General features: G+C 38.6%; 1 protein-coding gene across 1 annotated transcript in view; it reads left to right on the forward strand.

The window, feature by feature from the left end:
* Positions 1 to 686: 686 nt before the first annotated feature.
* The window catches only part of LOC115217360 (galectin-9-like), a 76,977-nt gene continuing 63,672 nt past the window's right edge, over positions 687 to 13,991 (forward strand). Inside the window, exon 1 of the mRNA XM_029787029.2 lies at positions 687 to 864. Within this exon, the coding sequence (XP_029642889.1) occupies positions 817 to 864 (48 nt within the window). The 5' untranslated portion in view covers positions 687 to 816. The remainder of the gene's footprint in view (positions 865 to 13,991) is intronic.

Genomic DNA, 13,991 nt, shown 5'->3' on the forward strand with positions numbered 1-13,991 from the left:
GAGCTCACTCACATACCAAATCTGTATAGACTACATGAAAAAGACCTTGAAAACACATCCTTCAACAGGGTCATGTTATTTAAAAAAAAAAAAAATGAAAAAAAAATCACTGTATATATCAAGAAAACAGCATTACATTCATCACATTTCACCACCACTAAACATACATCCACAGATCTTATGACTTCTACAAACACTCACAGTATTTTACTGTACCTAAGGATCTTTCTTGGCAATTGCATTTAAATGACTAGCCCTTCTCTTCAGAGATACGAAAATACTAATGACAATTAGCCTTCAGGTGAAATCCATAATGGAATACCACTGCTACACATATATCCAAGACAACATCCAAAGAATGACCTCTCAACTGTTTGGTATAAAGTCACTCATAGATACATTCCAGTTGCTTTTCCACATATGTGCTCTCTTCTCTCTTTGCTATTCTTTGGGTAGAAATACTTGTCCATAATCAAGTTTTTTTACCATGGGAAAATTTAAGTTCAACACTAAAATTGTATCAGAAATCTTATCAGTTATATAGTACACTTGCTTTTCTCACAGCATGACATGTATTCATATCTAGGTTCATTGGGTTTTATCATGACTACAATAAGCACTTATTACACATCTAGAACTGTCTTGTCGATTCATTATTTACTTACATGATTATTTTAATCAATAGTGCGAAGTCTGCAAAAAGGAAATTAATTTAGTTTTCTGTATTTTCATTTGATCTAATAACACCATACCAGTTTGCAGTTGTTGGTAGGAAAATAGCTAATTTCTCAAAGAGCAAACACAAGGAATTTCAGAATGTATAAGCAACCTACATGTTATGAACCTGTTTTTGTGAGTAAACCGGTAAGAAAATTTGTAAGGCATCTCAATATGTGTGCGTATGTATCTGTGTCAACATGTGGGTGCTTGCATATGTATCTGCTTGCCTTTCTTATTGTGCATTATTTGTGTCTTGTACATTTCACAAACTTGTATTTCATTTTGTGTAATGTGTACACAAGTTAATCATTCCTTTAAACACTATTATTTACTAACTGAATCCCAACCAATCGGCAGTTCTTGGGTGTCTTTAACAAAGTTCATTATGATTTAGGTTACTGTAGTTCATCGTTTATATAAATCCAACAAATATTTTTCTTGCAAACAGCAATCTACAGATATTTAAAGTGATCATCATTATTATGAATCAAAGAAGACCATCAAATATTATGGCAAACCCCTTCTTCAGCTAATTGATTTGTTAAAAAGATATAACTTTTCCAGAAAAGTCCTAAGCAAAAGTCCCATGTTGTCTTCTCTGCCAACCCTGTTACTTGAATTTTGGTGCCCCCTGTGACTTTGTATAAATCTCTATTGCATTGTAGAATTTGTACCAAAATACACACACACACACATATGATGTATTGGAGCATCTATAGTCTTTTGAACTGAATATAGTTAATATTAACTGCTGGCAAATGATGGGATAAAATGTCAAAGCTGTCTAGTAGGATTTGAACTCAGTCACTAAACAATGATATTTAATTATTGCTCAGCAAGTTACCATTTGAGAGATAGAAGAGATAGAAGAGGTAAATCGATACAATTTTGTAAAGACTGTAACTCAGAAAATATTTATTTAAACTTTTAAGAAAAAAGGAAAAACAAGTAATTTTGCAAGTGTCAAATGAATAGGTTTCCAAAATGTTAAAAAAAATAATGTGATGTACATTTGGTTGACTTTAGCTTAAAAAAAAGGGAAAAAGTAAGAAGTAAATTCCGTTTGAACATTTGTTTAAAAGGTGTAATTATAGGGCGAAAACAAAAAGGGAAGTAGTGGTTTCACCTCGGAGCGAGGCTAGACGTTGTGTAATAAATTAATGGTAAAGGAATACACGGTTTCATCTTGCAGTGGGAGCGAGATGGTCGGCTCATTTACATTGTAAATACATTGATTTCACTTTCATCCTTCGTATGTTTTATGTTCCCGCATCTCTTTGTATGTCCCCTCTGTAATTAGGCCTTGTGCCTGTTATAAAGAATCTCGCTAGCAAGTCATGCCTACTTTTTTCTGTACGTCGTCAATATTGCAACATACCTTGTTATGTGAGTTCGTTTCCGTGTGCTTTTTCTGTCATTGCATATTTTGTTTACCTTATTGTTATTTGAACTGTTGTCTGTTTGGAAACAGTAATTTTCGCCCTATGGGGCAAAAAATACTGAAAAAAAAATTCGGTTGTTGGATTATTTTTCTGAAAATTTATTGAACTGTTAATTTGCCTATTGCTGGGCAGAATTGTTCGGTGAGCAGATTGAGTTAATGGCGTTGTGGTTTAGATGTATCGAGGTGCCACCAGTGGTGGCAGTCAAAGACATTATGCAATACTTTGTTGATGAAAATGATAAGTAAAATTTGTAAAATTGAAATGTGTTTAAAAAAAAAAAAAGAACCATAGGATCTTTTAACTTTGACAGGCAGATTTTTAAAATAATTTAAAATAATATGAAGTTAAAAAGTGTTTTTTAACTTCATTTACTGTAGTGTGTTACATAAAACATTTTTTTCTCTTGGCTTTCTTGAGAAAATTCTGTAGTTTGTAAGCTATTTGTTGTTTAATTTCTTGCATTTCAACAATTTCAACCAATCAATGACGTCTATTGAGGTGAATACAATTTCTGCCGTAGTTTGTCAACAACATTTTCTGGCGGTGTCATATCAATGTGTCACTGTTATTTATGACATATTTCATATCAGTTATGTTTGTATGAATAAAAGATTATCGTTATTAAACTTTTATTAATAAACACATATTCTAAGTTCACAACATATGCAGTTTTAATTTCCCTCTCTGTTGCACAGATACACACATTACATATTATATATTCGTTTAAGAAACAGATTGGGTTTATTTACATTTCTGAAGAAAAAAAGATACCCTTCCCCCATCCCTAACCCAAACCCTAACCCTAAAACAGATTGAAATGCAATAGATCGATAATGGGGTCATAATTATGGGTGGACACGAAAGAGGGAACGGTTTTGTTATCCAGCTCTGTTTACGAATGACCCCCTCAGTTTATGGCCACAGGGTATCTTTTTTGTCATAAATAACAGTGACACATTGATATGACACCACCAGAAAATGTTGTTGACAAACTACGGCAGAAATTGTATTCACCTCAATAGACGTCATTGATTGGTTGAAATTGCTGAAATGCAAGAAAGTAAACAACAAATAGCTTACAAACTACAGAATTTTCTCAAGAAAGCCAAGAGAAAAAGATGTTTTATGTAACACACTACCAGTATACGAAGTTTAAAAGTGTTTAGTTACAAAGAAATTATTAAAAAAATCTGCCGGTCAAAGCGAAAAGATCCGAACAATAAACTGTACACGATCATGAACTGCATAAACAGTTAAATGACACTTTTTGCGTATGGGCGAATTATCACTATATTCATATTCATTCAATTTTCATTTTATGTACCCCACTGTATTGTGTTGTCCGTCTTTGTTCGTCCCTTCTTTCTAAGAGCTGTATGCTTATAATAAAGAATTCAGCTAGTGTGGCGACGTCTTTTTCGTCTACGACACGGAGTTGTTTTCAGTTATTATCTGTGGTATGTGAGTTCGTTTCCTGTTCTGTTATTGTGAATTTTGTTATATTTGTATTTAAGATTTTATTGGGATTTGAACTGTTGTCCTGTGGAAAACAGTAATTTTCACCATACGGGGTAGAAAATCTCTGCAAATTATATATTGAATTGTGAATTTGTGAAGAAAATTTCTGAAAATTTTTAAGCTATGGACATTCAACCAGCTGTTAGCTATACTACACCAGCAGGAAGGGTTGCAAATAGCGATGCTGTACGAGTCAAGGAAGTCAAGTTTGACGAAAGAAGACTTAAAAAAGCGAACGAACTAATTGCTAAAGAAGGAAACAGCCTGAGATTGACTCCCCCAAAAGAAATATTGGAAAAAGCAGTGAAAGAAACGGTTGTTTATAGAACACTGTCGAACAGCAGCAAAACGATTGAATTAGCAAGCATTGAAGAAATGGAGGAGTGCCTCAAGGAGGTGAAGCTCCTTACCACGTACTACACCAGAGGTAAGTAGTACGGCACAGTGGAGGTACGGTTTGCGACCGAAGAAGACGCAATAAAGTGCTCCACTATGCCATTAAGGTCGGATGAGTGGGCACTGCTGCCGACCTATTGTGGCAAACGTGCGGCCAGAATTAGTGTAGGCAGAGTGCCTCAGAAATAGATGAAACGTGGCTGGTGATGGCAATCTTCTTCAACGTCGAGGAGGAAACCAATGTCCTGAAGGTCACGAAGACAACAGAGGTGAACTGATTTGGATACGGCCTTGAGGTGACGGTCTAAATCAGCGTCCAGGACCTGTATAAAATTGTGGATGAGATTGTGTTACCGGAGGACGTCAAACTCCGGGTAGTAGTGGAGGGAAGACCTCCCATCTGCTACCACTGTGGAGTACAGAGTCACATGCAAGCGAGGTGTCCCCAGAAACAAGAAGTAGAACAAGAGCAGGAGGAGGAGGAGGTGGAGCATGATGTGTTGGCACAAGGCCAGGTAAAGGAAGTAATTGAAGCAGCAGAAGCGAAACACCCAGTCGGAAAGAGAAAGAAAAAGAGGGAGGATAATACATTATCACCTCAAAAAAGCCCACAAAAAAAGGAGAAAAGGCAATTTGGAGGAGATGCAGATAGAAGGTGCAGAAGTAGCAAAAAAGAAAATTGCAAAAGAGAGAACAAATGAAAAAGAAAGTATGCAGAAAGGAAAGGAAGCAACAACTAGGAGCAGCAGTAAGATGGACACACAAGTACCATGAACATCGGGAGAAAATGGAGATGGAAAGTGGAAAAAGGACATTTGAGGAGGTTGGTGGAATACAAGAAGAGTAGAGAGATAGAGAAGAGGATTACGAAGATGAAAATGTTATAAGAGTTAAGATAACGGGAAGTGAGGGAAATGAACATACAGAGGACGACAAGGCGGTTTTGCTGGAAAGTGATAGAGCGGATAAACTGAAAGAATCGTTTGGTGAGCAGATTGATTTAACGGTATTGTGGTTTAGATGTGACGATTTGCCACCAGTGGTGGCATTCGAAGACATTGTGCAATACTTTGTCGATGAAAATGGTAAATAAAATTTGTAAAATTGAAATGCGTTTTTTTTTTAAAGTACCATTAACTGTACACGATCAGGAACTGCATAAACAGTTAAATGACACTGCGTATGGGGCGCGAATAAGACATTTCATTTTTCTCATTATATTCATATTCATTCGATTTTCGTTTTATGTACCCCACTGTATTGTGTTGTCTGTCTTTATTCGTCCCTTCTTTCTAAGAGCTATATTCTTATAATAAAGAAAAAATGCCTTTTTCGTCTGTGACACGTTGTCTTCAGTTTGTTGCTTGCGGTATGTGAGTTCGTTTCTTGTTCTGTTTATTGTAAATTTATGTTATTTTGAAGGGAAATACTTTAATTGAAATCGAACTGTTGTCCTTTGAAAACAATAATTTTTGTCCTGCGGGTGGAAAAATTTCGGATCTTTTCAGTTTGAACGGCAGTTTTTAACATAATTTCTAGGTAACTAAAAAATTTTAAACTTCGTATACTGGTAGAGTGTATTTATAAAACATCTTTTTCTCTTGGCTTTATTGAGAAAATTCTATAGTTTGTAATATATTTGGTCTTTAATTTCTTGCATTTCGGCAATTTCAACCAATCAATGACCGTCTATTGAGGTGAAAACATTCTGTGCCGTATGGATATGTCCCTCGTTTAAGAAATAGATTGGGTTTATTTACATTTTTGACGAAAAAAAGATACCCTTCCCCCCACCCCTAACCCTAATCCTAACTAACTCTAACTAACCCTAAATCTAAAATAGATTGAAATGCAATAGATCGATACTAGGGTCATAATTATGGGTGACAATTTCATATGACGCTGCTTACCCATAATTATGACCCTAGTATCGATCTATTGCATTTCAATCTATTTTAGATTTAGGGTTAGTTAGGGTCAGGGTCAGGGTTAGGGGTGGGGGGGAAGGGAATCTTTTTTTCTTCACAAATGTAAATAAACCCAATGTGTTTCTTAAACGAGGGACATATTCATACGGCACAGAATGCTTTTTAACTCAATAGATGCCAGTGATTGGTTGAAATTGCAGAAATTGAAGAAATTAAAGACCAAATATCTTACAAACTATAGAATTTTCTCAATAAAGCCAAGAGAAAAAGATGTTTTTTAAACACATTCTACCAGTATACAAAGTTTAAAATTTTTTAGTTACCTAGAAATTATGTAAAAAACTGCCGTTCAAACCAAAATCATCTAAAATTTCTGTTAATTTTATTGTGAACTGTGATTTTTACGAACATATTTTCTAGAAATTTTCTTGTCATTTGTGACAAGTGTGAAGCAATGAAGTAATGGAGACCCAACCAGCCGTCAGCTACGTTGCAGCAACAATAAGGGGTTTGAATAACGACGTTTTGCAAGTGAAAGAAGTGAAGTTCGAGGAAAAGAGATTGAAAAAGTTTAATGAACTCATAGTTAAAGAAGGAAATAGCCTGAGGCAGAAAGAAGTAATAGAGGAAGCAACTAAAAAAAACTGTTATATAGAACACTGTCAAACTCAAGTAAAAGGGTGGAAATAGCGACTGTTGAGGCTTTGGAAGAATGTCTTAAGGACATTAAACACCTGACGACATTCTACACCTGAGGCAAGAAGTATGGAACAGTGGAGGTACTGTTTGTGATTGAACAGGATGCAATAAAGTGCTTCACAGTGCCATTGAGTTTGGAAGAGTGGGCACTACAGCCAACCTACTGTGACAGACGTGCAGCCAGAGTTAGAATTGGCAGAGTGTCCCCAGAAACGATGAAGCATGGCTGGTGGCAGCCATCCTCTTCAACACGGAAGAGGAAACCAATGTGCTGAAGGTCACGGGGACAACAGAGGTAAATTGGTTTGGATACGGCCTCAAGTGGACTATTGTCGACAGGGTGCTACCATATTCGCCCAGTGCCCATAATTGCCAGCTCTGTCATCTCAAAAGACTGCACATCTTCTACCCACCTGTAGTTTCCATCAACTGGAAATACAATCTGTCCTATTGTTTGTCACCAGACGTATACCCTTCTGGTGAACTTCAAGTCACTGGCCACTGACAACTTGGTATACCACCTTAGTACCACCTGTACTGGCAGCACCAAGGTCACCATCATCAATCCCATGAGCAGGGCCAGCAACTACCAATCCCCAGTGCATGTGTATGCCTGCCTATCTACACTCGTATATGCTCACCCACACCAGTATATATGTACATATATGCACACATGTATAGACACATGAGCACATGCTTATGTACGTACATGCATCATCATCATCGTTTAATGTCTGTTTTTCATGCTAGCATGGGTTCGACAGTTCGACCAGGGTCTGGAAAGCCAGGAGGCTGCACCAGGTTGCAGTCTGATTTGACAGTGTTTCTACAGCTGGATGCCCTTCCTAACGCCAACCACTCCCTGGGTATAGTGGGTGCTTTTTACGTTCCACCGGCACAGGGGCCAGAGGAGACTGGCAATGGCCACAATTGGTTGGTGCTTTTTACATGCTAATGGCACAGAAGCCAGTCAAGGTGGCACTGGCATCGGCCATGTTCGAATGGTGTTTTTTACATGTCACTGGCACGGGTATCACAACTACAATTTCCATTGATGTTGATGTTGATGTACTTGACTCAATAGGTTTCCTCAAGCAGGTCATCCTACAATCCAAGGTACTTTGAATGGTCTGGGGCTGGTTATGTGAAGCTGGTGTAGGATATGCCATGGACACACTTTATTTGTTGGGTCCTTGCAGTCACAGAATATCTCCAGAGGTCTCGGGCTTTTGTCATTGCCTCTATGAGGTCTAACATTTGAAGGTCATGCTTCACCACCTCATCCCATGTCTTCCTGGGTCTACCTCTACCCTGGATTCCTTCAACTGTTAGGGAGTAGCACTTCTTCACACATCTCTCCTTATCCATCCATAGTACAGGACCATACCATCGCAAACATCTCTCTTGCATGTCACATCCAATGCTTCTTATGTCCAACATTTCTCTCAGGGCACTTACACTCTGTCATGTGTGCACACTGACATTACACATCCAGTGGATCATGCTAGCTTCACTTCTTTCGAGTCTATGCATGTCCTCCGCAGTCACGGTCCATGTTTCACTGCCATGAAGCATGGCAGTTCACACACATGCATCATACAATCTACGTGTCACTCTGAGTGAGTGACCTTTTGTCACCAGTAGGAGTAGGAGCTTTCTAAACTTTGCCCAGGCAATTCTTATTCTAGTGGTAACACCCTCTGAGCATCCACCTCCACTACTAACTTGGTCACCTAGATAGCGGAAGCTATCAACTACTTCTAGTTTCTCCCCCTGGTGTGTAATGGAATCTGTTTTCTGAGTATCTGCCGCACATGAAAGCTATCTTCTTGGTTAATTTTCCTTTGATGTTGCTGCACCTCTTATGTGTCCATAGCGTACACTGGGTACATCTTATAGGTTTCTACCTACACCTTTTCTACAGATCGAGCAGGGCCATCTACCTGAGGGGGTGTGTGATGACTTCGTCTTCCTACTTACTAGAACTTTGGTCTTTGCTACATTGACTCTAAGGCCTTTTGATTCTAAACCTTGCTTCCGGTAGTGATTCTGCTATGAGGGCCAGGTCATCAGCATAGAGGAACTCCCGGGGGCAACCCATCTTGAATGCCTGTTATTGCCTGGAGGACTATGATGAATAAAAGGTGACTGAGGGCTGAACCTTGGTGGACGCCTACTTCTACCCGGAATTCTTCACTATACTCATTGCCAATCCTAACCTTACTAATGGCCTCTCTGTATAGGGCCTGTACAGCCCTTATTAACCATTCATCAATCTCCAGTTTCTGCATCGCCCACCAAATAAGGGATTGGGGACCCTGTCAAAGGCTTTCTCCAAGTCCCCAAAAGAGGGGTTTATCTTTAGCTAGGTATTTCTCCTGCTGTTGTCGAACCATGAATATGGCATCAGTGGTGCTTCTACCCGGCACAAAAGTGAATTGCATCTCATCTAAGTAGTCTCTCTCTCCCTAATGAGATGGATTATGACCCCCTCCGTGACCTTCATCACCTGATCCAACAGTTTGATACCTCTGTAGTTATATGTATGTGTGTAGTTATATATGTATACACACACATATACACATATACACACATGCATGCATATATAGCAGAGCTACATATTACATATTACTTTCTTTGTATGTAAGCTTACATGTTTTTGTATCATACTACATGCTTCCACCACAAAAAGTGAACACAGAATAAACAATAGATTTATGCACAAAAATGTCTTATGGTGATTCATACTAACTGTTTTTCCATTTAGTAACAAGCACTTGAACAGCCAATAACAGTTGCTATACATGCAAATACATACAGAGAAATTTATGTATGCGCTTGCACATCCACACACACATGTATACATACATACATACATACATACATACACACAGTACCAACCACAGTACATTTCCTGTTTACCACGTGGCCTTTTTCTGAAGGAATTATTAAAACTATGATACCATATGACCTTCCTTGATCAATTGCAGCCCATCTACTAGTAGTCATCTTCGATTTCCTGCACCTCTATTTTTATTTGAATCTCCACTGGTCTGATGATAAGTCACCTCAGGAGCTTTGAAACTCTCAGTAGCATGGTATTTGAATCAAACTGTTCTGATCCAAATGCACCCCCACCCCCCACATATATATGTATATAGCAATGAATTTACACACGTCCCATTGGTGATTTCTTTTCCTTCTTTGGACTTTTCCCTTTCACATGTTATCTTGTCTCTGAATTATAAGTTAGTTGTTTAGGCCGGTTACTGACGAGGATTCGCCTGGTAGATAATATGGTCTTGCTAAATTATCTATTAAAAGATGGTAAGCGATATTATTTGCTAAAGAAATCTGAAGCCATGGTATAACCGTTATATGGTTTATATTTTTTCATTTACTTCGAAATTTGCTATAAAATTGTGGTTTTTGGCTGTGTTGGCTGCTATTTCTAGCATGTAAAATTACCTGTTAAAGGGTAATTTTCTATTTTGAAATACGAATATGTTGTCCATTGACTTTTTATACATGCTAGGCCACTGGTGGTGATGTTTATAACGAGTATTTGCCACCCTATATATATATATATATCATCATCATCATCATCATCATCATCATCGTTTAACGTCCGTTCTCCATGCTAGCATGGGTTGGACGGTTCGACCGGGGATCTGGGAAGCCAGAAGGCTGCACCAGGCTCCAGTCTTATCTAGCAATGTTTCTACAGCTGGATGCCCTTCCTAACGCCAACCACTCCGTGAGTGTAGTGGGTGCTTTATATATATATATATATATATAATATATATATATATATATATATATATATATATATATATATATAGATAGATAGATAGATAAATAGATAGATAGAAACATAGATCAACTGATAGATAGATGTGTGTGTGTGTGTAAGTATGTATATATGCATATGTGCTTATATATTTAAATATGTTTCTATGTGTACATGTGTATTCATATTCATATATAAGTACATAAGTATGAATATATTCATTTGTATATAAGTGTGTGTATATATACATACATGCATGTGTATGTATGTATATGATGATATGTATATATCATATATATATTATCATCATTTAATGTCCATTGTCCATGCTTGCATGAGTTGGACTGTTCGACCAGGGCTGGCAAGTTGGAAGAGTGCACCAGACTCCAGTTTGATTTGGCATGGTTTCTATGACTGGATGCCCTTCCTAATGCCAACTACTCCAAGAGTGCAATGGGTGATTTTGCATGCCATTGGCACAAATACCATTTGCATGATACCACTATCTGTCACAATTACAATTTCACTTGGCTTGATGGGTCTTTTTCTCAAGCACAGTATATTGCTAAAGGTCTTGGTTATTTGATACATATGTATACACATATATATAAACACTTTCCTGTCTGCTCCTTCACATCTCCCCTGTCACCCCCTTTGGGTCTCTTCCCTCCCACAGCTTACTTCCCCCCTCATCTACCCAACTTCTCACTCCCCTCTGTGCTTTCTCCCATCACACCCCTGCCCTTTCCATATCTACACTCAAAAACTGACTGCACTCACCACCACAACCATACACCACTAGTAAGATGCCAAGAAATTGGAAGTCTACAGAGATAGGAATGTTCTTATATGCCTGTGAAATTGCAGAAGGTGATTCACCAAATAATTTGATTACAGCTGCCCTGAAGAACAATGGTTTCTCCAGATCTGTGGCACAAATAGAGCGGAAGAAGAATGAGTTCATCTGATCTTATGCGCTCATATGGCCACACCTGGAGAAACTGGCAGTGTCATTTTTTTGCCACTTTTGGAAATGATATCCAGTTTCTCCAAGTGTAGCTATATAAGCACACCTGATACCTCAAATCATGATGGAAAATTTGAGGAAAGCCTCAGTGCGATAAAGAAAGTACTTACTCAATTGGATCAACGTACTACTATATTCTTGATGGGTGACCTCAACTTTCTCATCATCAGGTGGCCTGATGGCAATATAACCCCAGGAATGACGCACAATGAGCAAAATCAAGCAGAAGTTCTACTTGATCTTATGAAAATGCTATTCATGGAGCAGATCATACTCTCTTCAACCAGGCACAAAAATATCCTGGACTTCTGTTTCACTAACAATGTGGAAATTATCCACAATGTAAATATATCACCAACAATATTCTCAGACCATTACATGATAGAACTGACAATGTATGACCCTGAATTAACTAAAGATAAACTCCACACAGATGGTGCTCAAACCCTATCTAGCCTAAATTTCTATAAGGCTGATTGGAAGTCACTTGAAACACTGATACTTCAGCAGGACTGGTGTAAAAGCCCCTCTATGCAAAACATAGATATGAAACTCAATAAATTCATGTCAACAATGGGAGCCCTATGCATTAAATATATCCCAGAGAAGAGAACCAATACACACAAAAACATCATTCCGCGAGACAGGAGAATACTCATGTGGCAGAGAATAAAGATCTCGAATTGTTTAAACAAACACCTCAATGACAGTGTAAAATTCCACCTGACAGAGTAACTCTTCAAGATTAAAAATAAACTGAAAATCTCCCATGAAAAAGAAAGAGAAACCTGGGCAGTCGAAAAAATAAAAATAAACCTTAAAGCCTTCTACATGTTGGCAAAGGAGTCTGCCTCAGTATGCTATAAGATAGGGCCACTATTTGGTAAAATCGGCTCACTAACTGCAGACCAGAGGAAGATAAGTGAAGCACTAAATAAACATTTCCAAAGTGTTTTCACTTCTCCACCAGAAAATATGCAAATAAACAAGCCCGAAGAGTTTTGCAATGTAATGAATCTATTCAGAAAAGAGGCAACTATCAATTACATCAACATAACAGAAGATGATGTAATATTGGCCATTGATGAGATGAGATTAAACTCAGCAAGAGGCCCAGATGGATGCCTAGCTGTTCTCTTAAAGACATGTAGAAAGGCTCTTGCAAAGCCACTACAGATACTCTTTCAGAGTTTCCTTGCATGTGGTAGACTTCCCAACATGCTAAAAGAGGGTATAACATGCCCTGTCCATAAAGGAGGGAGCAGAGCAGAAGCTAAAAACTACAGGCCCATCTCTCTGGCCTCACATATTAGCAAGGCAATGGAATGCATTGTCAGAAAAAGGCCGATCATGTTCCTAGAAGAAAACATCGTTCTCACAGACACACAACATGGCTTCCATCCAGAGAGGAGCTGCCTCACACAGTTACTGCAGCACTTTGACTGGGTACTGAAGCAACAGCTAAACCAGTCAGCTGTAGACGGGATATACCTCGACTTTGCCAAGGCCTCCGACAAGGTTGATCATGGCATGATTTGTCATAAATTGCAAAACTTTGGTATTACTAGGAAACTGGGAGAGTGGCTGCATGATTTTCTGAAGGGCAGGCATCAGACAGTTGTAGCCAGTTGTGTTCACTCTGAAAAGGTACCAATTCTCAGTGTAGTCCCACAGAGACACAAAAAGTAGTGGCCCTCTCAGACATGCCCTCCATGGTATAGTCAGCCAACCTGACCAGTTATGCTGACAACAAAAATTAATCGCAGGCAGTTAGGAACCCAGACAATATCATAAAATTGCAGAAATGCTTGAATGAAACCTGCAAATAGGCTAACAAAAATAACATGCAGTTTAATGTTATAAAATTTCAGGCACTCCACTATCGGTCCAACACCAGGCTAAAATCGGAATACACTGGACCAGAAGGTAATATGATTCCAGAGTCAGAGTCGGTGCATGACCTGGGGGTTCACATGAGCAATGATGCAACATTCCATGTGCATATTAACAAGATGGTAAGACTGTACAGGCAAGTGGCTGGCTGGATTCTGATAACATTCAGAACCAGGTAGAGGGGAGCCCTACTACTCCTATGGAAGACTTACCTTTTTAGCCGCTTAGACTACTGCTCCCAACTATGGTCCTCAGAGAGTGTGAAACAAACTGTGGAACTCGAAGCAATCCTGTGCCAATACACAAAGAAGATAGACTTGATGCAAAAGATGAGCTGCTGGGAGAGGCTAAAGGAGCTGAGTCTCTATTCCCTGGAAAGAAGATGAGAAAGATATGTGGTAATATATATTTGGAAGATCTTGGAGGGTTTAGCTCCCAGTTTTGGAATTGACAGCTATACCAATCCTTGAACTGGACGGCACTGCATCATACCAAAGATCCTGTTTTCCTCATCTAAAGTAAGGACACAGTACTGCAATAGTCTGGGTTTGAAGGGCCTGCAATTGTTCAACATC

This window comes from Octopus sinensis, linkage group LG11 (genome assembly GCF_006345805.1).
Source record: "Octopus sinensis linkage group LG11, ASM634580v1, whole genome shotgun sequence".
NCBI lineage: Eukaryota > Metazoa > Mollusca > Cephalopoda > Octopoda > Octopodidae > Octopus > Octopus sinensis.